The sequence below is a fragment of the Amblyraja radiata genome, chromosome 15 (assembly GCF_010909765.2).
Source record: "Amblyraja radiata isolate CabotCenter1 chromosome 15, sAmbRad1.1.pri, whole genome shotgun sequence".
NCBI lineage: Eukaryota > Metazoa > Chordata > Chondrichthyes > Rajiformes > Rajidae > Amblyraja > Amblyraja radiata.
Window position 1 is genome coordinate 24,423,522 of NC_045970.1, and position 26,299 is coordinate 24,449,820.

General features: G+C 40.7%; 1 protein-coding gene across 2 annotated transcripts in view; it reads right to left on the reverse strand.

Annotated features, from left to right (window-relative positions):
• Window positions 1–6,939: 6,939 nt before the first annotated feature.
• Window positions 6,940–26,299, reverse strand: part of wdr11 (WD repeat domain 11) — a 106,315-nt gene continuing 86,955 nt past the window's right edge. For both annotated transcript variants that reach the window (XM_033033820.1, XM_033033821.1), the window contains exons 27-29: window positions 23,887–24,032; window positions 22,463–22,542; window positions 6,940–8,663 (exon numbers count right to left, since the gene is read on the reverse strand). In XM_033033820.1, coding sequence (XP_032889711.1) covers window positions 8,506–8,663; window positions 22,463–22,542; window positions 23,887–24,032 — 384 coding nt within the window. In that variant the 3' untranslated portion in view covers window positions 6,940–8,505. The remainder of the gene's footprint in view (window positions 8,664–22,462; window positions 22,543–23,886; window positions 24,033–26,299) is intronic.

Below are 26,299 nucleotides of genomic sequence, written 5' to 3' on the forward strand. Positions count from 1 at the left end.
ACCCACCCACCCACCATGGGGCCCAAAAACCTTTCCAAGTGAAGCAATGATTTGCATGTGCAGCTTTGATTTAGAATATTGTATTTGTTGCTTATGATGTAGTCTCCACTGGGCTGAGAGAACAAACACAGCTTTGGAGTCAGCATTACACAACATCTTTGCTCAGTTCATATTCAAGCTAGTCTCTGAATTTCCAATAATTGATTATTTAGATCTCCATCCCACTCCTCGTACCTGTTCTATTTCAATGGGCTTAATCTTGAGGAACTGGATCCAACTAGGTGTATTGTTGCCTTTTGGTCAATACTTTTTTGTTCAGCAATTTCAGATAATTGACATTTTGAGTATTTTTATTTTGGATTTCCAGCAAACCTTTGGTACTTTCACAGAATAATTCTGTTTCACCCACTCACAACATCCATTACATCTTCTTCAAAGTACTTGGGATATCAATCATATTTTTATTTCATTTGTAATTTCTCAGTATTTTACTCCCAGGGATTCATATTTATCCTTTTGTTGTACTTGAAATCTTAACATTCTTTTCTATTGCTTGCTGATTTATTCTCATGGGTTTTCTATCAATATTTTTAATCAACTGTTGGCACGTCCTAAATGTCTTCAAATTTTCAAGCTTACAACCCTTGCTAATTATTAGAATATGTTTTAATGAGATATCAACGTTAATATACTTAGGCGTGGATGGATCATTAATCACATTTGTGTATCTTTCAATGAGGTGGACATGCATTGAGAAATGCAAAATATTTATTTGTCTTGGTATCGTCAACTTGCTGTCAAACTTTTAAATTTAACTAGACCAAGTGCAGACCTGTTGGGTCTGTTTCCCCCAACGTGTGGTTGCGGGGAAGGGGAGGGGGGCGGCATGCGGAGTCACATACACTAACTACCCCCCTTGATATTTTAATATTAATTTGCTCCTTTTACCCCATAACTGCCCTATCCACTGACGCATAGCCCCCAACTCGCAGGTGCGTCTAGAGAGGGGAGGGAGGGGGGTAGAGAGTGAGGGCAGAGAGAGAATGGGGAGAGACGGAGAGAAGGGGGCAGAGACAGAAGGGCAAGAGACAGAGGGAGGGGGGGGGGGTGGAGGGGAGGAGGAGAGAGAGGCAATTGGGGCCAGGTGCAAAGGCATTGTGAGGTCAGCAGCTGGGCAACATTAATATTTGTTTTTAATTCTGGAAGGGGGAGAGATCTCCCACCCCGTCCCATTGTGATGTGATGGCACTGTGACTCATGCAACAGTTTGGTTTTAGTGGGACCACGTGAAGGTTCCAATCTCCCACACCTGTCCCATTGTGATGGCATATATGTAAATGAGATCCATTATGATTGGACATCTGTGAGGTGTCACTGTGACTCATGCAGCAGTTTGATTTTAATTTTTTTTTAATGTTTTGTGAACAATTTTATTCAAAATGAACTGAAATAGTTTAAGAAACACTGTGCTAGATCATCATGTTTACCAAAATTAATCCTTTCTTCAATGTCAAGACAACCATGCTGCTTGATCAACTTAAACAATGCACTTTAATTCACTCTCAGTAATTTACCAGTAAAAGTCAGATACTGGGGCGAATCAAGCATTTCCATCATGTCAGAAGATATTTTTCCCCCAACAACAAATATCAGAAGAGACTGAACACAATGCAACTTGCTGGTGTCTTTTTGGGAAAGCCTCTGGTGTATCTTCACTAACCATAAAAAAAAAAGATGCCGTGCTTGAGTAACTCAGCAGCCAGGCAGAATCTCTGGAGGACATGGATTGGTGATATTTTGGGTTGGAACCCTTCTTCAGCCATCAATTTGATTACCATTCCTCCTCATGTTAAAATTGGCTGATTTAGTAACCGCACATTAGACGAAGAGAGCTGTAAATTCACTTTGAATTTCAATCTCATCTGATATTTGTTGTTGGGGGAAAATAGACTGATTCAGACATCAACGTATATGGGACCACTAGCCAATGTGCCACTAGCTCACTCTCCAAAACCAAGTGTTAATCTTTCATCTTAGGCAGATCAATGATATTGTGACAGTCATAGGAAATGCTATAAAGAGACACCAAAAGCAAGAAAACAGGCATGGGCAAGCCATTTACCAACTTCATTGGCTCCATTGTTCTTCAGTAAAATGTTAGTTTGGAGCCTCAATACATCCAAAGATATTCAAAAGTAAATTAAAGCCCGTTGGGTGGCATTTCTCCCCAATGGAAACAACGATGATTTATCGGTTTGAAAAGAGAGTAAATGCAAGGGTTACTTGAAATTAGAGAAATCAATATTCATACCGTTGGGTTGTAAGCTGCCCAAGCTAAATCAGGTGACCTCTTCCACAGCCAACAATGAACCATTGTGGGCTCCGTGATCATCGCTACTGACTTTGATTTGTTCTTTTCCTGTCTTTCATTTATATGTCCTTTGCACCTTTTCTTACCTCTAGTTTCCCACTCCCATGACTCTCAGGCTGAAGTAGGATCTCGACCCGAAACGTCACCTATTCCTTTTCTCCAGAGATGTGGTCTGACCTGCTGAGTTACTCCAGCATTTTGTGTCTAAACCTTTGTGGGTTTTGCTGGGTTAAACAATAGTAACCTCTGCTTAGGAGTGTTATAAAGATCAAAATCAGTGTTCAACCAAAATACTAATAATAAACCAGTCAAAATATATGAAAGCAGTGAGATTATTAAGTTAGTTTTAAGTCAAATGGTTTTATTTGGGATAGCTAGTCAATTGTTAGTTGAGGAGTCTAACAACTTGTATCTAAGTATCTTTGAGGAAATCAACATGCTGACAGAAATATTATAAAAGAAGAACTTTTTCCACACGACCAATGCAGGGAATTTTAAATAATGTGAGATTTTGCCTAACAAGCTAACCATATTGTGTTCCATTTTTATCAATTTCCAATATCCATACATTTTTTTAAAAATTGTTTTCCAGAAGAGTCCATCACAATGTTTATTTTCCCCCCAAGTTCATGGCATCTTGTGAGTGGGAAGCTACTGCAGCCCATCCAGAATAAAAAATGGCAGAATTATATATTATCACACACTACTCAATGGACTCGAGTTAAAATATAACAATGAATGTAATTTCATTTGCAGACATGAACCCAGACAGTAGAATTCCAATATGAATTAAAGGAATATCACAGTAAACACAAATTTAGAATTGCATTGAACAAGTTTGTATCTAGCTTACATGTCACTGTTCTTAGTGAATTCAGCCAAGGTGTCCCATCTCAGCCTCTGCCAATTACCCGCATTTGGGCCATATATCCCTCTAAATCTTTCCTATCCATTTACAAGGAAACAAATTAAAATCATTACTTCACCAGCACATTTTTTATTATTTTGTTATTTTGTTTTCTAGTTTAATAAGATATAATTTCCTTCATGACTAATTTACCGTTTCACCAATCAATTACACAGTACACAACATGACAGAATTACTCAAAAAAACAACCTTACCGTATAAAATGCTGCAACCCTAATTTTTACAAATCATATTAAAAACTTTTTTTTTTTTTGAAAGGGCAGCATGGTGGTGCAGCAGTAGAGTTGTTCCCTTACAGCGCCAGAGACCCAGGTTCAATTCTTTACGGGTGCTGTCTGTACAGTGCTTGTATGTTCTTCCCGTGACTGTGTGCGTTTTACCTGGGTACTCCGGTTTCCTCCCACAATCCAAAGATGTACAGGTTGGTAGGTTAATTGGCGTCAGTAAAGATTGTAAATTGTCCCTAGTGTGTAGGATAGTGCTAGTGTACGGGGATCACTGGTCAGCATGGACTCGGTGGGTCGAAGGACCTGTTTCTGAGCTATATCTCTAAACTAAAACAAAATCTTTTTACTTTATAGCATTTCAGCTTGATACAATTAATAATTTCTGCAATTTGCTAAGATAAATGATAACAAGATCTCATTAAAAATGCAGTTCAATGAAGCCAGGAAAATTAATTCTGATAACACGATGATGATGACAGAGCTAGGCCACAGCATGACCTGACAGTAACTTCTAAATTATGAATAAACTGAATGGTAGTGGTTGAATTTTGGAATAGCCAAGTAGATTTTTAAAATATTCAGAGCATACTTAAAATATATTGGAGTCTGTTGTTAGTTAATATGTGGTCATCACTAAATATATTTTTGTTTTGGGCACATTATGCTCATAGGTGCGTTGGTGCCATTGAGATGAGATGGGTAAAAACGATGACAGATTGCAAGTTGCACTGTGAGTTTTCAAATGAACTTGTGAACTGTTTAGCAGCAATGTGTGTTGAAAAGCAAGATTCGCTTGCAGACATTTTGACAAATTGTCCATGCGTGTTGTAAACGTTACCATGGAGATCAGAACATTCTGCTCATGGACATATTACTTCTGGCTTAGAGACACATTTTTGAACAAAGGAATTTCAAGAAAATTCTGGAAGAAGTATGGTGTTAATGTAGAATCATTCACAAGCGGCCCAGTGAGAATTTCACATCGCCAGATAGAATCATTAAATCATAGAGATTGATGACACTGGAAGCCATTCAGCTCTTCATTTTTAAGTTAATCGCACCTTTCAGTACACGGTTCGTTGCCCTGCTGATCACAGGTTTATGTGCATATCCATGTGTTAGTTAAATGTGAGCTGCTCTGCCTCCACCACCTTGCAGTGAGTTTCAGACTACCTACCATTGTCTGGTGACATAAATCTTTCAACTTCACCTTTTCTTTCTACCAATTATTTTAAATCTATGCCTCTTGGTTTTTGAGCCCTCTACCAAGGGAAATGGGTACATCCTATCCACTCTGACTGGGCCTCTCATAATTTCATATCCTTCATTTAAGTTTGCCCTCAACCACCTCTGTTCCAAACAAAATAATTCATAACTTATCCAATGTTTCCCCACAGTTGCAATTCAATCAAGTTAGTTAGACACAACTTGCCCTTATCAAAGCCAGACAGATTGTCCTCGATTAATTTGTGACTTTCTAAATGAAAGCGCAGGTGGGCACCATCTACGGAGTTTCAAATGTGCCATAATCTGGCTTTTTTTTCTCTTTAAATTAAAGACACCCATGAGAAAAATCAAACAACAAAAATGTTGGACCTAGCCAGGCAATATTAATGCTTGAAATTTGATTCTTATAAATGGCAGGAGCTTTGACAGCCCTTTAGTTTTCAGAACTTGCTTTAACTTCAATTCTACGGGTATCAAGGTGGCAGTGGAGACCAAATGTGCGACCTGCAGACTCTGCCACAAGTGGAGCACAAGGTGGCTGATGGACGAGGTGGGTCAATAATTTGGCAGTCCTTGAGTTATGCTACAATTCTGTGTACTTCTGATAAATGAACATGGTTCTCAAAGGCATCCTGAATAGCCAGGATATGGGGCTGCTGCACTTCTTTAAGGCAGTGAATCTTTTCCCCTGCCCACAGAGTACTAAGGGCTTCTAATGATGGTGGTCTGAATATGGTGTGTGTTTGGGAATCTGACGTTGGGCAGGTGAACAACTAACCTGGCTTCGATGATCATGCGGCATGTAATTAGGCTCTCAATGCTCAGTGTTCGCCTGAGAGAAGGTGACTACGAAGGTTTGTTTAAACCTAAATTCTTCAGACTGATTATGGGGGGTGGGGGAGGGGGGCGGGGGAGAGAATACATCTGAAAGAGGGGAGAGGCAGGACAAAGTACGGCAGGTAATAAATATGTGGACACATGGGGGGGGGGTTTGACAGGCAGATAGTTGGAACAAAGGCTTTCCAGCTCCCATTGATCTGATCAAATCATTCTGCACTCTTAATTATGGAAGGCAATCTTTCACCCCTTGCTTATCTACTTCTGCCTTAAAAATAGTCAAACTCTGCTTCCATTGTCTCTCATGAGAGAACTCCAAAGACACTCAACCCTGTGAGAGAATTCCCCTTAACTATCTTAAGTGGATGATCACTTATTTCAAAATAGTACCTTCATTACTTTTCATGTGCACCATCTGGATCTTATGCTTTATCATCACTATTTGACTTTATTGACAGATAACTCCTGAGATACAAGAAATTATCGACCTTTAATAGTCTCATTGGAGGACCTTTTTTGTTGGAGAGTAGTGTTGTAGTGAAAACAAATTGGCCGATAATCTTTGTTTTTAAGATTTCACATGCAAAGCCCATTTTCCTGCATGCTTCAATGAATGAATACTACAGCTCTGAGGGTGGAGTCGCATAGAAGGTGAGAAGAGGAGAGGCAAAAGCCTCCCATTTGTTTTGTAGACTATTTATCTACTCCTGTGGGAAGATAGTTGGATGTAAAGTGCAACACTTTAAAAAAAGTGCACCCTCACAATCCTTAGCAACTGCAACAACAGAACTTAGGATCAAGAGAGAAATTTTAAAAATATTTAAGAAGGGTCTCGACCCGAAACGTTGCCTATTTCCTTCGCTCCATAGATGCTGCCTCATCCACTGAGTTTCTCCAGCATTTTTGTCTACCTATAATATTCACAAGGGTGCGTTTATAATTGCTCTGTGAAGAAACTGGTGTTCTATATTAGTATATGATAGACACGATTTAATAGAATATTGTGGACATTGATCGGAGACAAAAGATATTGAAATACAATTTCTTTAGTGTTGTTCACATCTAAAACCTGCATAGTCACCCAGTTTATAATTGCTGTGTGCAGGATGCATGGGAATTTGGCTACCTTATTCCACGCGAATCTTCTGACTGACTCATCAATGGAGATTTAGCAGATATCTCTACCAAAACAAAAGGTAACCATTTTATCTTACTTGCCCCAGCCAAACCCTTGAATGATAATGGAAGTACTTAAGGTATTGCAATGTCACCACTGAGAAAGTGTGTATTTCTGTACAGCTGATTTACTTTGCCAATAAGAAAAATGGGTAAAATATTAAAATGTGAAAAGCTGCAGTACTTTTTTTTATTTTAAAGTTATTCTTTTGATGGCACTTTAGTGGGATTGACACTTGGCATAGTAACTTAAATGCTAACATTTGATAGTGAATAATATCCTGATGGTGAACAACATTCTTTGATAGTGAACAATATCCCGATAGCACAATAAATTATGAAAAAGGGAAAAACAGAGTAGGTCTAAATTAAAAGGAAAATGCTGGATATTATAGATCCCAGAGGACATTTCAACAAAAACCAAGAGTTTCCCATACTGTCCAGGGCAACTCTAATCATTCAGTCAAAATTATTAATTGACATGTCATTCACAATAGTGTTACTGATATTATGCATAATCTGGCTGTGACATATTCCAACATTAAAACATTGACTATATTTAAAGAGTAATTTACAGATTATAAAATGCTCTAGGTTATGAAAGTGATAAATGATGCTTGCATCGTACTTTTATTGTACTGGAAAAGAAAAACAACAGGTAGATCCATACAAATGGATGAGTTTAGTTTTTTCCTGTACGTAGAGAAAAAACTGCGATAGCAAAATAAATCAATTTTGTGTGATGGATGTTTGTAATCATGTTAATCGTGCACATGCACACTGAACACAAGCAAACTTGCAATATAATTTACCAGCACGTTAGCACAAAATTATTTAAGCATATGATGAATGAAATATTTGGTCCAATAATCACCATTTGCTCCTTGAATTTATTTTTCACCTTATTCCCCCTCTCACTTTTCCTACCTTCTCTTCAGATGACAGTAACTCCTTACTGGAGAGGAGTCACCTACTTCACCCTGTGTTTGAATGTTCTCATCATTTCTGACCACTTTGTCATTGTTCACCGTACCTTCTTCTTTATACCAATGGTATCATCAGCTTCTGGCACATCAGGCCCAAGCACACAACCTCCCTAACACAGTTTTGTTTCTTCTTTTTTTGGGGGAGTAGCAATTTACACAAAGTAAACATTGAATTAAGAACAAGGTTGAACAACAATACCACGTACTTCATTTTACAAATCATTTATCCACATTTCAATAAACCTGATTATTCAAGCAACAAATACAGTTAATTGCTGTAATATTGCTAAATAGCAAGGAAGCTTGAAGTGCAATGACACTCAGAAACCATTTTCTGACCTCGTATGATAAGAAGTCCACACTTTTGCCCAATGAAAAAAACCTACAGTTGTCAGAGTGATAACTGCACAGACAATGTTGCTTGTGAGATTCCATATCGGCATCCATAACAAATTTATAACTAAAAGGTGCTATAGAGAAATTTTAACCAGATTATTCATCAATGTGGAAACAATAAACAAAAAATGAGTTTCCACTGTATCAAAAATTCTAAACATACCAAACAGCACTGCATGGAGAATCTCCTATACAAATGATTTTTGCCCATTTTCACTGCAACAACAACTGGAATGTATCTTAATCAGATCAAAATTAGAAACTGGAACGTGACATTTAATACATTACTTTCTAGTCATCGACTGATTAGGGTAAGCTTTGAAGCTCAAGAGGGCCACTGTTTTTTCAAAGATCAAGTCATGAAGTCGTCTTTTCTTCTCTGCTCTGATGCAGGTCCTTGAGTAGTTCAGCTCCAGCTTCTCCTGCTTTAGTAGAAAAGAGAATTGCCCCTTCCTTCAGATTCAATATCTTTAAGTACCTCGCATAATCTGCATAAACTGCATTGTAAAATTTCTGTGAACCTTTATTAAGGAAAATACTTTTAAAGCACAATCATATTTCAATTGTGAAGAAATTGTAAAACTTTAATTATGGATCATCAGACATGCACTCAAAATGTTATTATGTATTAATAATTATGGACTGAATACATTTCCTAATTGTTACAATTCTTAAATCAACACAATCGTAAACTGCTTTTCACAATTATGAATAAAACAATTATTTGTTGAACATTTCCAAGCTGGATTGATTTCTGGAGGCAAAATAAAGGGGCTGTCCCACTTGGGCGACCTAATTGGCGAGTTTAGAAGAGTTTGAAAAAAATGTCATGTTGAAGACCTCCTTCGACTATGTTGAAGACTAGCTTCGACTAGCTATGACTAACTTTGGGAAAATTGGACACCGATTAGTGGAGAGTGAAGACGACCTCCTTCAACTATGATGAAGACTATCTACGACTACCTTCGACTGCCTTCGATTACCTACGACTAACATGCCGACCTACTACGACTAAACCTACGGGTAAAAAAAGTATCGATTTTTTCCATGGCGACCTTTTTTTACACAGGCATTTTTCAACACGTTAAAAAATACGCCGCGACCTAGCTGAGGCGAGTACACGGGGATTACACTCGAGCATGGAGGAGTTACAAAGACCTCCTACAACCACGTGACAACCATGCTGCGAGTATGAGTCGGGGGCAAACTCGCCAGATTAGGTCACCCAAGTGGGACAGCCCCTTAAATCATCAAGATGTTTGAGGAGAGAAAAATTGGCATTGAGATAAATGATCAGCCGTGATAGTGCCTGGTAGTGGAACGGGTTTAAACTTGAAAATTGACCCATTCTTTCAATTTTCGACCAGTCCCGACGCGAGGTTCGATCGCCCGGCGCAGAGGAGCTGACATCCCCCTGATGCGGGAGCGGATCGCCTCGACGCGGAGGGCCCGAACGCTGCCGGCTGCGGGAGTCAAGACCGTCCTATCACCGGAGGGGTCGAGGCCCCCGACCGAGAAAGAACAAAACAAAGGACTTGAACTTTATTTCGCCTTCCATCACAGTGAGGAATGTGTAGGAGTCACTGTGGTGGATGTTCATGTTAAAATGTGTTTTTGAGTCTGTTGCTTTTAATTGTATGACTGACCTGGCCAATGAAATTCCTCGTATGTTGCAAAACATACTTGGTGAATAAAATCTGATTCTGATTTGCAGTACACAGCACTTACTGTTTCAACCTTCATGGTTTTGGATGTGGTGGGGGTGGAGAAGGGGGTCGAAGGGGGGGTAAACTGTATTTACAACAAAGGCCTGGCATGCATGCACTATATATTCAACTGGAATAATTTAAGCGCAGCTTCTTCTATTATTTGTTCAAATTGTTTTTAAATATTCTATTCCCTTATCAACATTGTAATTGTTTTTTTAATGTTAGGTTACACATGGAATAGAAGGCTGTTATAACGACTCTCCTAGGAGAAAATAATAATTCTTCCACAATGAAGTGTGAACACAGATCAACATTCACGTAAGTAGCAGAGTAATTTTTGAAATTTAAAAAAGTGCTGCAGGAACTCAGCAGGTCAGGCGGCATCCGGTGGGAGAAATGGGTGTGTACCAGTGTGAGAGGGTGGGGGAGGTGGAGGGAGGAGTAGGGGAAGAGAGGAAAGAAGGTTTGGGGTAGTATTACTTGAAATTGGAAAATGTAATGTTCATACTGTAGGTTGTAATCTAACCAAGTAGAATGTGAAGTACAGGTGGGATGAAAGGTGAGGACTAAGGAAACTCTACCCTTATTCCATCTGGGAGGCAGGGAGGGGTAGTCAAAGCAGAACCGCGGAACACATTGGTGGCATGGGTGAGAGCTCCGGCCGCAACAGCAGGGGGATGCCACATTTAGGGAAAAAAAGAGCATGTCTCTGATGTCCTGCAGTGAAAATCCTCATTGTGAAAGCAGATGCGGAGATGGAGAAATTGAGAGTAAGGGATATTGTCCTTACTCCCTTCTGACTCCCACAGATACCTTGAGTATAATCCCTCCCATCCTACCTCTTGCAAGGACACCATCCCTTACTCAATTTCTCTAACATCTGGGAGTAGTTCTGCTCTCACTCTACCTCCCCCTCCCCTTCCCCACAGATGGAACAAGGATATAGTTTCCCTGATCCCCCCCCCCCCCCCCCCACTTTATACTCCTCTAACCTCCGCTTCCAACATTTAATAATAATAATAATAAATTTTATTTATTGGCACATTTCAAGAGTCTCAAGGACACCATTTCCGCCACTGTCGACATGATCACACCACTTTCCTGTTCTCAAACCATCCGCTTTAAGAGAGATCACTCTCTCCGCAACTTTATAGTCTGCTCATCCCTCCAGTTTGTACATTGTCCCTAAGGCCTGTGTGGGTTTCCTCCGGAGAGGGATGATCCCAAGCCAAAATACTGCCCTGTCGAATCCCTCCTCATATGCTGCCTAACCCACCCACTTTGGTTTTAGCTCAAGATTCCAGCACCTGCAATGTTTTGTGTCTGAAATGTTGGAAATAATTGAGTATTAAAGGCATTTTCTGCATGTTGATTAATCCAGATGAATAATGATAATGAGCCAAATTAAATACTCAGAACATCCCCTCATTACATTTCAGCCTGATAACTAATTATTATTAATGAATAAATATCCATCTTTCCCATCAACTCTGTGAAATTAATTATCTGCAGATTTAGAGAATAAGCTCTTTTGTAAAGGAAAATTGCAAACCCAAGATCAGTTAGATTGCACTGATTTTCAATCCCAGTGACAGTGACTGTGAAAAAGGATGAAATGCACGAATGCCCATGGGTAGGATCATAAATTGTGTCAGGCCAAAACTGTTCAGCCTTGTCAACATCTGCAGATCCATTCTCTTTGATTAAATATTTTATTAAATGGACTTCTATTGTTATTAGTTTAATGTTATTGTCACGTGTACTGATTTACATTGGAAAATTATGTTTTGGGCTATCCAGGCAAAACATACTAAATCAGTTAGTGCAAAAGAGAAAAGACGTGTAGAACAGTGTAAATAGCTGTAGAGAAACGTGCAGATAAAGAGCTGTAAGGAAGTAGATTGGGAAATCATCCTAGCATATGAGACAAAAATGCTGGAGAAACTCAGCGGGTGAGGCAGCATCTATGGAGAGAAGGAATAGACGACGTTTCAGGTTGAGATCCTTCTTCAGACTGATGTAGGGGAGGGGGGGGGGGTGGAGGGACAAAGAAAGGAAGTGGCGGATACAGTAGGCTTGTAGGAGAGCTGGGAAGGGCAGGGGAAGGAGAGAGAAAGCAAGGACTACCTGAAATTGGAGGTCTATGTTCATACCACTGGGGCGTAAACTATCCAAGAGAAATATGAGGTGCTGTTCCTCCAGTTTGCGCTGGGCCTCACTCTGGCAATGGAGGAGGCCCAGGACAGAAAGGTCAGATTTGGAATGGGAGGGCGAGTTGAAGTCTGGTTGGTTATTGCGAACTGAGCGGAGGTGTTGGGCGAAGCGATCGCCAAGCCTGCGCTTGATCTCAAGGATGTAGAGCAGTTGACATCTGGAACAGCGGATGCAGTAGATGAGGTTGGAGGAGGTGCAGGTGAACCTCTGCCTCACCTGGAAAGACTGCTTGGGTCCTTGGAAGGAGTCAAGGGGAGAGGTAAAGCAACATGTGTAGCATTTCCTGCGGTTGCAAGGGAAAGTACCAGGGTAGGGGCTGATTTGGGTGGGAAGGGATGAATTAACCAGGGAATGAACAATGACTTCTCCAATTTCAGGTACTCCTTGCTTTCTCCCTCCTTCCCAGCTATCCCACAGGCCCACTGTCTCCGCCTCTTCCTTTCTTTTTCCCGCCGCCCCCCCGCCCCGACATCAGTCCGAAGAAGGGTCTTGACCCGAAACTTCGCCTATTCCTTCTCTCCATAGATGCTGCCTCACCCACTGAGTTTCTCCAGCATTTTTGTCTACCTTCGATTTTTCCAGCATCTGCAGTTCTTTCTTAAACTTAGCATATGAGAGGACTGTTCAAGATTCCGATTACAACAAGGAAGAAGCTGTTCTTAAATTATGTATAAGGAAAAGTGTTTGTATTCATAGCTTTTAAAAGTTAATTTAGTTGGAATACAAATAACAAAAGTACACAGAGATTGAACTCACTTTGAAACTTGGTCTAGATAAAGGACATGAAAGACACTGTTAACAAAATTAGTTAAGACGGATGAATCTCTCCCTCCTGTGGCTGTGATTGCAACTTACTTGCAAAGGTCTTGATACTAATTCAGCAAATGTGCCTCTAGTCTAGAGTGATCAGAGTGACTGGTTTGATAAATGCCAGGATCCCGTAGAAAGGAATTTGAATTTCACCAGCATAAACAATTAAAACTTGAACATGTTACATTCCACTTGGCATTTTTTACAATCTCAAATTCAGTAAGAGTTTAATAAAAATGTAAAAAATCTGTTCAAACCTCAAATATGAGACACAGTTTCACTGTTAAAGTTCAGTCAGCACATAAACACAAAATAAATGGGAAACACTTTAGCTGTGCAGATCAAATTTTATGCTTCAATAAACACGACATGATGAAGAGAAAATGCTTGATAGACAAAAATGCTGGAGAAACTCAGCGGGTAAGGCAGCATCGATGGAGCGAAGGAAATAGGCGACGTTTCGGGTCGAGACCCGTCTTCAGACTTATGGTAGGGTGGGGGGGGGGGGGGGCGGTAATAAGAAAGGAATAGGCGGAGACAGTGCGCTGAAGGAGAGCTGTGAAGGGGAGGGGAAAGCAGGGACCTCGATTTTCCAGCATCTGCATTTCCTTCTTAAACAAGAGAAAATGCTATATTTCTCTAACACTTTTGTGCCTGGTTATAGGCAAAAGTGAACCTTTTCAAAAATAAATTCTGTTCAGACCATAGAAAAATAAGATCAGGAAGCCATTCATACCTTTCAGCTTGCCACACAGTTCAATACAATTGTGATAATAATAATAATAATACATTTTATTTATGGGCGCCTTTCAAGAGTCTCAAGGACACCTTACAAAAATTTAGCAGGTAGAGGAAAAACATGTAAGGGGAATGAAATAAATAGTAGAGACATGACTAGTACACAAAGTAAAGACAGAATTCAATACAAAACACAATATGAGGCAATTTTACTTCGGAGTCACGTGAGTGACTACGTGAAGAACCCCGCCAGGACGCATGCGTGTCATATCGCTACACGCATTGCGAAACGTCAGACGCGGTGGAAGGACGTTCCCCCGCGGCGGCAGATTAAAAGCCGCTAATTGCAGGTAAGCGTTTACTCTGCGGTCTTATTTGTTCCATTTCCAACTACAGGTAGGAAAATGGAGAAAACAAAGAAGACAAGGGCTGCGACAAAGCTGGTGAGGGAGGACCGCGGAGTAGCGGGCAGCCAGCAACAGCAGCTAACGGCACTTGGATCACCCGTAGTGGGATCAGCTGTGCCCGATGTCGCCTCCGCACTGGCCAAATCCACACGGCAGGGCGGCAAGGCTAGACACAAAACTAACAAGGTCGTGGACTCAGAGGAGTCCGACTTTGAACCACCGCGGGCGGCCAGCGACCGAGAGCGCTGGACCCGAATGGAGCGGTGTATGGAGCATTTGCTCCAACGTGACAGACTCCGGGAGATGGAGTCAGGTCACTGTGGGCCCTATGGTAAACCCACAGCAGTACCTTTTCAAGGGCTGCACAGTGCTTCTACCTCATCGGAGGGGAGCACTGCGGGTCAGTGCTGGGCTGACCTGGAAGAGGGGTCCGCAGAAGAAAAGACAAGTGTGCATGGGGTGCGGGAAAAAGAGAACTTACTGGACATGGTGGCCAATTTTATACAGCCGGAACAGACTGGACAAAATCTGGAGCCAAAGCTTGCTGCCAGTATAGACTACATGTCTCTAAACCAGTTACAAGAGCAGGCTGTACTGGACACCACAGGAAGACACCTGGCACCGGGCAATTGCATATCTCTGAACGTTCCAATAGTTAACAACTGTATATGGAAACACATTGGAACAGGAGTCAGGAGCATGGATGTAAAATTGCAAAAAGTACTGAAAGCGAAAGATGATGCGTACAAATTAGCCAGAAAAAGCAGCATACCGGAGAACTGGGAGAAATTCAGAGACCAGCAGAGGAGGACAAAGGGCTTAATTAGGAAAGGAAAAATAGATTATGAAAGAAAACTGGCAGGGAACATAAAAACTGACTGCAAAAGTTTTTATAGATATGTGAAAAGAAAGAGATTAGTTAAAACAAATGTAGGTCCCTTGCAGTCAGAAACAGGTGAGTTGATCTCCCAGAGTACTTAAGGAAGTAGCTCCAGAAATAGTGGATGCATTAGTAATAATCTTTCAAAACTCTTTAGATTCTGGAGTAGTTCCTGAGGATTGGCGGGTAGCAAACGTAACCCCACTTTTTAAGAAGGGAGGGAGAGAGAAAACGGGGAATTACAGACCAGTTAGTCTAACATCGGTAGTGGGGAAACTGCTAGAGTCAGTTATTAAAGATGGGATAGCAGCACATTTGGAAAGTGGTGAAATCATTGGACAAAGTCAGCATGGATTTACAAAAGGTAAATCATGTCTGACGAATCTTATAGAATTTTTCGAGGATGTAACTAGTAGCGTGGATAGGGGAGAACCAATGGATGTGGTGTATCTGGACTTCCAGAAGGCTTTCGACAAGGTCCCACATAAGAGATTAGTATACAAACTTAAAGCACACGGCATTGGGGGTTCAGTATTGATGTGGATAGAGAACTGGCTGGCAAACAGGAAGCAAAGAGTAGGAGTAAACAGGTCCTTTTCACAATGGCAGGCAGTGACTAGTGGGGTACCGCAAGGCTCAGTGCTGGGACCCCAGCTATTTACAATATATATTAATGATCTGGATGAGGGAATTGAAGGCAATATCTCCAAGTTTGCGGATGACACTAAGCTGGGGGGCAGTGTTAGCTGTGAGGAGGATGCTAGGAGACTGCAAGGTGACTTGGATAGGCTGGGTGAGTGGGCAAATGTTTGGCAGATGCAGTATAATGTGGACAAATGTGAGGTTATCCATTTTGGTGGCAAAAACAGGAAAGCAGACTATTATCTAAATGGTGGCCGACTAGGAAAAGGGGAGATGCAGCGAGACCTGGGTGTCATGGTACACCAGTCATTGAAAGTAGGCATGCAGGTGCAGCAGGCAGTGAAGAAAGCGAATGGTATGTTAGCTTTCATAGCAAAAGGATTTGAGTATAGGAGCAGGGAGGTTCTACTGCAGTTGTACAGGGTCTTGGTGAGACCACACCTGGAGTATTGCGTACAGTTTTGGTCTCCAAATCTGAGGAAGGACATTATTGCCATAGAGGGAGTGCAGAGAAGGTTCACCAGACTGATTCCTGGGATGTCAGGACTGTCTTATGAAGAAAGACTGGATAGACTTGGTTTATACTCTCTAGAATTTAGGAGATTGAGAGGGGATCTTATAGAAACTTACAAAATTCTTAAGGGGTTGGACAGGCTAGATGCAGGAAGATTGCTCCCGATGTTGGGGAAGTCCAGGACAAGGGGTCACAGCTTAAGGATCAGAGGGAAATCCTTTAAAACCGAGATGAGAAGAACTTTTTTCACACAGAGAGTGGTGAATCTCTGGAACTCTCTGCCACAGAGGGTAGTCGAGGCCAGTTCATTGGCTATATTTAAGAGGGCGTTAGATGTGGCCCTTGTGGCTAAGGGGATCAGAGGGTATGGAGAGAAGGCAGGTACGGGATACTGAGTTGGATGATCAGCCATGATCATATTGAATTGCGGTGCAGGCTCGAAGGGCCGAATGGCCTACTCCTGCACCTAATTTCTATGTCTATGTTTCTATGTTACTGACCGCAGGGATAACAGCATTTGCCCATACAGTGGACGACAGGGACATGTCCCAGGATCAACAAGATGCACTGGCACTATTCTGCAACACCCAGCATGAAATAAATAACATCAGGAAAAGTGCCATACAACCCACACTGAACCCAAAATTCGCGGGACTGTGCAAACCTGGGACCACGAAACCATCCATACTCTTGTTCGGAGGCAACCTATCGAAGCAGGTAAAAGAGCTCGATGAGGAAGCCAAAACCTTGGGATTAATAAAAGGAACACCAACAAAAACCCACTACAGCCAAAGACAGCATCCCTACGCACCCACCAGCAGAACTGGTGAAAGCTCGAAGGCACGGTATTTCAAACATGAGTCTTTTTTAGGCCATGGCCCAGGCCGGCCTTCTTGGAAGATGCGGGGAACCCCAACGCCAACCAAACCGAAAAACCAGACACCAGCGCAACAACAACAGCGGAAAAACTACAAAAAGAAGTAAACCTGCCACTGGTAACAATGGAGGTAGGTGGGTCTGGTTCCCTAAAAAATATGGAGAGCATGGAGGTTGGGGGGAGACTACACTGGTCTTTGAATGCATGGAGCATATTAACAACCGATACTTACATCTTAAGCAGTATCCAAGGATATACAATAGAATTTATACACAAGTACAGCCCTCCAGTTCAATATATACCAAACCGAGTGTTCGTGCCTTCTGATAAAGAAAAATCAAAAGCGCAAGCTGAACTGGAGCGGCTCTACATAAAAGGTGTAATTGAGATAACACAACACGAACCATTAGAATTCGTGTCCAATATTTTTACCAAAATCAAAAAAGATGGTGGTTGTCGCATCATCATCGATCTAACAAAATTGAATACATTTGTACAATATATTCATTTTAAAATGGAAACCTTTGTTACTGCTAAACAATTAATTTCCAAAGGTTACTTCATGGCCAGCATCGATTTAAAAGATGCTTACTATACAGTGCCTATACGAGGTGACCACAGATGTTACTTAAAATTCAACTGGATGGGACAACTCTGGCAGTATAAAGCACTGCCAAATGGGCTATCATCAGCTCCCAGGCTGTTCACAAAAATGTTAAAACAAGCCCTAGCATTTCTACGTAAACGTAAACACATGGTTATGGCATATTTAGATGACATACTCATTGTGGGCAAAACTTGGGAATTGTAAGCCACAAAACAACTATTTGAAAAACTGGGATTTATCATCCATCCAGTTAAATCTAAACTAACGCCGTCCACCACTATGGACTATTTGGGGTTCACCATTGACTCAGTTCACATGATGGTGACACTACCCAAGGGAAAGGCTAGAGATTTAATAGAGGCTTGCAATAACCTCATTGACATCAGAAAACCATCCATCAGATTGGTAGCAAAAGTAATTGGTAAAATAGTGGCTGCTTTCCCAGCCACACAATTTGGACCTCTACATTACCAAAACTTACAGAGAGCAAAAATACAAGCATTCAAAATTAATGCAGGTCACTTTGACAGACCTATGAGACTACCAATCCAAGCCAAAACGGAACTAATATGGTGGATAGACAACATCTGGCTTTGTTCAAACCCAATCATTGTCAGTAACCCTTCCATGGTACTACAAACTGATGCCAGTGCACTTGGGTGGGGAGCCACCAATACCATCACCAGCTGTGGAGGGAGATGGACTGCACAGGAGGCATCTTTCTTACTCACACTGGGCATAAACTACTTGGAAATGTTGGGTGCATTCCATGGCCTCAAGTCATATTGTACTGGGTCATATCACCAGCATGTTCGACTACAAATAGACAATACCACCGTGGTAGCATACATTAACCACATGGGTGGAAACAAATCGATATCATGTGACAATCTGGCTAATTCAATTTGGCAATGGTGCATCCAAAGAGATATTTGGATATCAGCCACTTACCTACCAGGGAGACTAAATTTAGTGGCAGACACCAGGTCACGCAAATTTAATGAAAACACCGAATGGATGTTGAACAAAATAGTATTTGCTGATATTACAGCAAAATATGGAACACCAGATATCGATCTATTCGCATCCAGTCTAAACAACCAGATACCAAACTATGTTTCATGGGATCCAGACCCTGGGGCAGCAGCGACAGATGCATTTTCGCTGCATTGGGGGAAATTGTTTATTTACGCATTCCCTCCTTTCTGCCTCATCAGTCGGGTATTAAGGAAAATACAACAAGACTCTGCGTCTGGTATTTTGGTAGTACCCGATTGGCCTACACAACCATGGTTCCCAGTGGTACAAAACATGGTGTTAGAACCATGTATTACCATCCCACATAGACCAGACTTATTGCTACATCCCGTAACAGGGGATAGCCACCCATGCCATAAATATTTGAACCTATTAATTTGTAGAGTTTAAAAACACCACTTCTACAACTGGGACTAACGGACCGAACAGCGAACATGATCTCGGCGGCCCAAAGACAATAGACTAAAAAACAGTATCTGGTCTACATCAGGGAGTGGGAAATGTACTGCCATAAAAACGACATCACCAACAGAAACATGAACATCCCGTTGTTCTGGAATATCTGGCAGGCCTCCACTATGATGAGGGGCTCAGTTACAGTGCCATCAACAGCGCCAGAAGTGCCCTGTCAACTTACCTATGGCAAGGGACAGAGCGTTACTCTGTAGGGACTCACCCACTGGTAACAAAGCTCATGAGGGGAATTTTTAATACTAATCCCCAAAAACCAGGTACTCCCAAATTTGGGATGTAAGCATTGTCCTGAAGACGGTCAGAAACTGGTCTCCAGCATCAGCTCTGTCCCTACACAGACTGACTTTAAAAACAGTCATGTTAATGGCATTGATCACGGCACAGAGGGTACAGTCACTGCATAAACTTAGACTGGACAACATGACTTCCTCACCTGACAATATTACGTTCCACATCTACGAGCTAGTAAAGCAGAACAGACAGGGATCAGCAGGCCTCAATATACTATTTAGGTCATACCCTACAGATGACCGTCTCTGTATAGTTAGACACCTGTCACTATACATAGAGAAAACAAAAATCCTAAGAGGCAATGAGAAGGGACTTCTGATCAGCCACAAGCAACCTCACAAAAGAGTGACGGTCCAGACCATCTCGAGATGGCTGAAACAAGTGCTTACATAGGCTGGGGTGGATACTAACATTTTAAAATCTCATTCCACCAGGGCTGCAGCTACATCGGCAGCAATACAATTGGATGTGCCCATGGACCAAGTCCTCGAAGCAGCAGGATGGTCAGGGGAAAGAACATTCCAATTATTTTACAATAAACCAGTAATGAAATCTGGAACATTTGCAGAAATTTTTTTAAGTTCTGTAAATTAATTCAAACCGATAAAAGGGTTATAATTTGTGTTAATAAATTTTATGATTTCAATGTCGAATTCATGTCCAAATTATGTTAACACTATTCCTCCTACAGTCAAGGCAGACGTGATGCATGGACTCGTTTCCACGGCATGAAATCACAGAGCTTTAAAATCTTCACGTAGTCACTCATGTGACTCCGAAGTAAAATAGTAAGATTAAACGCGAATTTACCAGTTTGAAGTTTGATCTGTATTTTATGAGGAGTTACGATGAGGGATTACGTGCCCTCCGCTCCCACCCTTGATCATATACTTAACTGGTATCTCTTCTCTAATCTTACTATGTTTAGTCATTACAGTTGTCTATGATTTCACACCGCTGCTTTGAAGAATGACACGCATGCGTCCTGGCGGGGTTCTTCACGTAATCCCTCATCGTAACTCCTCATAAAATACAGATCAAACTTCAAACTGGTAAATTCTCGTTTAATCTTACTATTAATGCACAGATGAAAAGGGAGGGGGACGTGGGGCTAAATAGACGTGATAGACCTTCAATCTCAATGCCATATTCCTGCATGCACCATACACACCTCACAGAAATTCCGGCAAGAAGAGCAACTGACTGAACCTACGTGAATGACATTGGAAGACTAACCTGGCATTGTCCAGTGACATATTCCTGAAATTGGCTGATGATTGCTTCCCATTCGCATGATGGTTGGGGAAAAAAGAAGTTTTACAAGGAACTGCAGATGCTGGTTTATACCAAAGATAGACTCAAAGTGCTGGAGTAACCCAGCGGGTCAGGCAGCATCTTTGGAGAAAAAGGATGGGTGACGTTTTGGGTCCCAACTTGAAACATCGCCCATCCGTTTTCTCCAGAGATGCTGCCTGGCCCGCTGTTACTCCAGCACTTTGTGTCTAAGTTTTAGAAGGTTCTGACTGCAGGCTGTGAGAAGCATAACAGCCATGCAACAGTGGTAAGTCATTTAGTCAGGCCACTTGGGGAGCTTGTATATTGAGAGCTGGACTTCATCATACGTTGAAATAGAGGTTTTGCATGTCTTAATTTTGTCCCAAGTTTAGTCAAAATACTGACATGCGAGAATCGTCGATCTACATATGGCAAGGGTTTGGCTTGGGTCAAAGCAAAACGCTTGTGCTGAGGAGTTTGATAGCTTATTTTACCTCACTTAAAATTCCCATTATAATTATGAAAATTGCACTCAATTGCCTCGTTTTGAGACAGCTAAGGAAAACGGAACTGAAGTTTTATTTTCTAGCAAAATTCAAAGGAAATTATAGAGAGGGATTTTATTTTAAAATTGGGATGAATCAGACATAACTGGTAGTCATGACAGGTCCTGTATTCAGAAGAGAGGAAAATTGATCATTTTCCAAAGACTGCAGTCAGGTAAAAGGATTTTTTTTTCTCCCCCCAAGAGAAGTCAGGGGCTGCAGTCTGAGAATAAACTGCTCATTCCTAGGAAGTTGCTCCTCGTGGGATCATTTGCAAATTGACTATCGCACAGAGATTATCGCATGGCAAAGAGGGGTAAAGAGTTAGAAAGGGGATCCCAGCATCAGCTGTTGTATTAAGCTTTTACAATCTCAACTACTCGGATTAGTCATCTCACTTGAGTGTGGTGCTTGCTTAACCACAAAACATTGTCTTAAATGGAGTGGGACCCTTTTAAGAAAACATCTGACCAGTGGGCCTTACAGAGTGCAGGGTCTTTCCCGATGTACATTGAGAGGCTGTGCATTCTTAACAGCTTGGAAAGTCATAAGCCCTTCCACCAAGCTCACCACTGTCAGACAGGATCTCCTTGAACAAGCTCTGATATTCATAAATGTACAAGAATACAGAATTATTGAAATTATTACAAACACCATTAAATTAACGTGCTTCTGCAGCCATTTCATTCAAATAAAATCAATGAGCATGCTTGTCATACACAAACACTTAGCACAGGTTTGCAAGCTCTGCCCAATACGCTAGGCACTGAACACATTGCGGAAAGTTATGCTCCCCTGTTGGATTCAACATCATAGCACAGATATCCTGAATGATAACCAATGCGTCAACTCATCAATCAGAAAAAGGGTTCAGACTCGAAACAGTGTCTATCCATTTCCCTCCACAGATGCTGCCTGACCCACTTAGTCCCTCCAGCAATTTGTTTTGTTGCAGAAGCTCAGCTCACTTCTGCTCCGGACTCTGACCTATTGGTCTATCACTGGCAATTTTGAGTGGGACTGAGACATTTATGCAGAAGACCTGGGTCACTGTTTTAATTAAAAAATAAAAAGGTGATGATGTGAAACATAATTGAGTGCATGGTGGACTAATACAAGGAAAGTACAGGTGATGTACATTCTCTCTTGGTTGATAAATGAATGAAAATAAACCAGCCTTCCTCAAGTCCTGATTTTGCTAATAAACAAAGAACGGGAGGATTTATTCCTGCAATCAAACATGAAACTGTGAATTAGATACTCATAATTTTCTCATTCAAATCAAAAGGATATCTGTATTTTCATTTACTTCAATAACTCCATATTTGAGACAAGCCTCCAGGAATAGTGCAGCTCTGTCAAAGTACCGCATGCTGAAATTGATAAAGAAAACACACCATGGCAATTAAAAATAACATACAATATCATAATAGAGCGCAAAAATCTTGAAAAGCTCAGAAAATAATAATTAGCCAGTAATTCCAAATGTCTACCGATTGCATCTTTGATTGCAGAACTCCTTGCGCCTCAACATCTTTGGGCTACTTTTACAATCATTTTGAGGAGTCTCTTCCCAGTTACTTCATGCTCAAGCACAAGCTCTCTGTTCCCTGTTTGAATTTTCATACCATTTGCACATCATTCTGGTTCTGTTTTTTCCCCCCCACTAGAAGCCTCCCTGCCATTGCTTTCCATCCTCAGCTCAGTCCTTGCCAGACAAGTGTAAGAACAGCTGGGGGATTCCTGGTGCCCACAGACCACCTTCCACATAAATCACTTGCAAGAGAACACCAATCATTACTGTAAGTGCCATCAGCTTTGACTTATTTTTGGAAGAGCATAATACTTTAAATTTAATGCTCAGAAAGTTGTTCCACAGATCATAGAACCACCTGGTAAGTTATTAACATTTAATGATGAGTTACGACTGTTTGGTATAATTAACAAGTTACATTGAACAAAGGGGGACCCGGTGTGGTGGGGGCAGCTGGGAACAAAGGGGGACCATTGGGGACTAAATGGAATACTTTGTGATTTTGTTGGTGCCCTTTAAGTGGCGACTCTTTGCATACTTATGTATGCAAAACAAAGAATTTCACTGTGTCATGTCACTCGTAATAATAATGTATCATTCATTTAACAAGTTATTGCATTTAAAAACGGAATCAGAATGCATAGAACCCATCATTCCATCAGCAGCAGCTCTCCAAACAAAAGGTTTTCCCACAAATGCCACACGGCATCATTTTTCCCCAGGACCCCAGAAAATCTTTCCCTTTCAAGTATTTATCTAATTCCTATTGAAAATCATCTCTGTATCTTCTTCAATCAACCTGTCAGACAGTGTATTTATTGCAGCTCAGAACAGTTCACTGCAATGCGTTTCTGTTAGATGTCTCTAGTCTTTTACTCCAAACCACCATTTTCTGATTGCAAACCATCAGTCACTTGAAATAGCTTTTCCTTATTTACTCTTTCAAATCCCTTTAAGATTTTGAACAACCATTTTACCAATCCTCCGCTCCAAGAATGCACCTCAATACATTTTGGGGAAAATCCAAATAACTCAAAAAGCACCAATATCTAAGTTTCAGTACGAATGTGTTAATTTTTGCCTTCGATCTGTTATTATTAACAGCACATCTTGTTCACGAGCAAAGGTTATCTAGCAATGCATGCAAATACAAACATGTCTCAGTAGAAACAACATTTCTTACCTATGAAGCATTTCAGCAACTTTTCTAAAACAGCCCAATGAGAGAAGGACTAGGATGGCCTTTGGCTTTTGATTCACTTGTGGTGAACAAAGATGGTCTACCCACCGTTTCAACACTTCTGTACACTCCTCTGGGTTTAGACGTACCTTCATTAAAGATATTTAAATTGCAATGAATATTTTCTACTGGAAAAATACCTCAAAATAACATCAAAAGACGTCATAACACATTAAATGAAGAACCAGTTACGTCATTTTATGCACCAATAAGACATCCATGGTAGATAAGAAGTAAATTAAAATTATTCTTACACACAGAAAGGCTTGTTTACTTGTCACACATCAATCAGTATTGTGAATTTACAAAAAGCTGCCACAAATTCCAAAATGTTTTTTTTTTAAATTTGACTCCTTAAATATTAGCATTCATATTAATGTTCTCATTTGAATGTCTTATCAGTATAACATGAAAACACCCACCCAATCTATTTTAAAATGGGTTAAAATAGCAGAGAAGGGACAAAGAACATGAACAAGTTCATATGTTGATCTTAAGTAATTAGGGAAGGCAAGGTTTTGAGTTTGCATCCCACATCACATGATCAGGTTGATATTTACCTACATTTCTAAACTGTCAGGTTCTCCCTTCATTGTGAAATTCAGTGTTGGCAAATTCGCCCGTACAAAATTATCAAATCACTCCCCAAAAATACAAGCTTCAGAATAGAATTCACTCGTGGAATTGATGTGGGGGAAAAAAATAACATTTTTCAACTCTTTCTTGCAGATTACGTCATTTTTGTGATATGGCCTGTTTTCTAGGATCGCAAACTACCTCACCTCCCTCCAGAACTTGAGGTCACCTGTACTTCTGATGAACAGATCAATAACGAGATTAAACTGAGTCACCCACTTCACTTTGATATAAATTATACATCCAATGCTGTAATGCCAATTCCAATAATGAAAAATCAAGCTTGCTGTCTTAACTAGGCTCAATTATATTTTCTAACAATCACAAATATGCAGCAAGTTTACATTCAAGCAATTCCGCCATTTAAAAAAATTCCAGGAAATATCTAAGAATGCAAGCAATATCACGAATGACTATAATTTAATATCTGGAAATTGATTAGCCTTTTCAATATCTTTACGGCCAAAAACATAAATTAAAAGAATAGTTTGTTAAAGTAACAAAATAAATAGTCTTACAGTTAGACTGTCAGCAACACATTGGTAAGCAAGTCATTAACTGTTAATAATTCTAAATTAACAATGTATAATTATATTGCACAATTTTTTTGAACTAAAGGACAGTTTTATCAACATGCAGAAGATAAAATGCAAGGTAAAATTTCATAAATATTCTTAAAAGAATATCTCTCAAGATAGACACGAAAAGCTGGAGTAACAGCAGGTCAGACAGCATCTCTGGAGAAATGGAATAGGTGATGTTTCTGGGCAAGACCCTTCTCCAGATCTCAATGCTGACCTGTGTAAATTATTTTTAAAAAGAGTGTAGCCCATGATTTTTCTTAACAACGATGTTTCAAACAGATTTTAATAGATATTTATATATTTTTAACACTACTCAATTAAAAAACATTTCCCAATCACCTTAAAGTAAAGCTGACAAACTGCATTGAATGCTAAGGACGCTGTCACAGTGAGAAGCAAGGGTGGAGAACTAATAGCAAACAGGCAAAGATGGTTTTGAGAATTTTTTTGACATAAGGAGAGCCAGAAGAAAACCCGGAGAAATTCTGATAGGGAACTTTAGACAACAGATGTTATGATTGACTGATCATCGTGGTGAAGCAGAAGAAATAAAAGGCAGTTCAAATGGAGAATCCAATATTGAATTTCAAAAGGAAATCACAAACACAGAAATGGGGCAAGGCCTCAGTATACCCAAGACCAAAGGATATCAGCAGAATTTGGAAAGAATGGGGCGGCTAGGAGTACAAGGTTTCATGTTGTATAGAGGGTTCCATAAATTGAAGATCCAGTTGGATTGAAGATGACGAGATAAATAAATAAAGCCAAATCACATTTTGAGATGACAGTCATTGGTACTGGAGTTTAGGTGAGAAGTGGGGAGGAGCTGGAGGCAAGCTTCACCGTAGAAGTTGACAGAAAAATCAGATTTTATAAAAGAGGGGAAGAACACTAATTTCAAGCTGGAGTAGTTGATCTCTCAAACTTGGTTTGTGATCGGGGGGGGGGGGGGGGGGGGGGGGGGGGGTTAATGAAGTCCAGACTTAGCTACTTTGGGATCTGTGAGAAGCAAAAAAAAGTGGGTTATTTTAATTGCCGTTAAATCCAAAGAAATTATTGCTTCTCCCGCATTGTACATTTCAGCAAAGTAACTGGACGGTGTAGCAATCACTTGATAGTGTTTGAGAGTGTAAGGA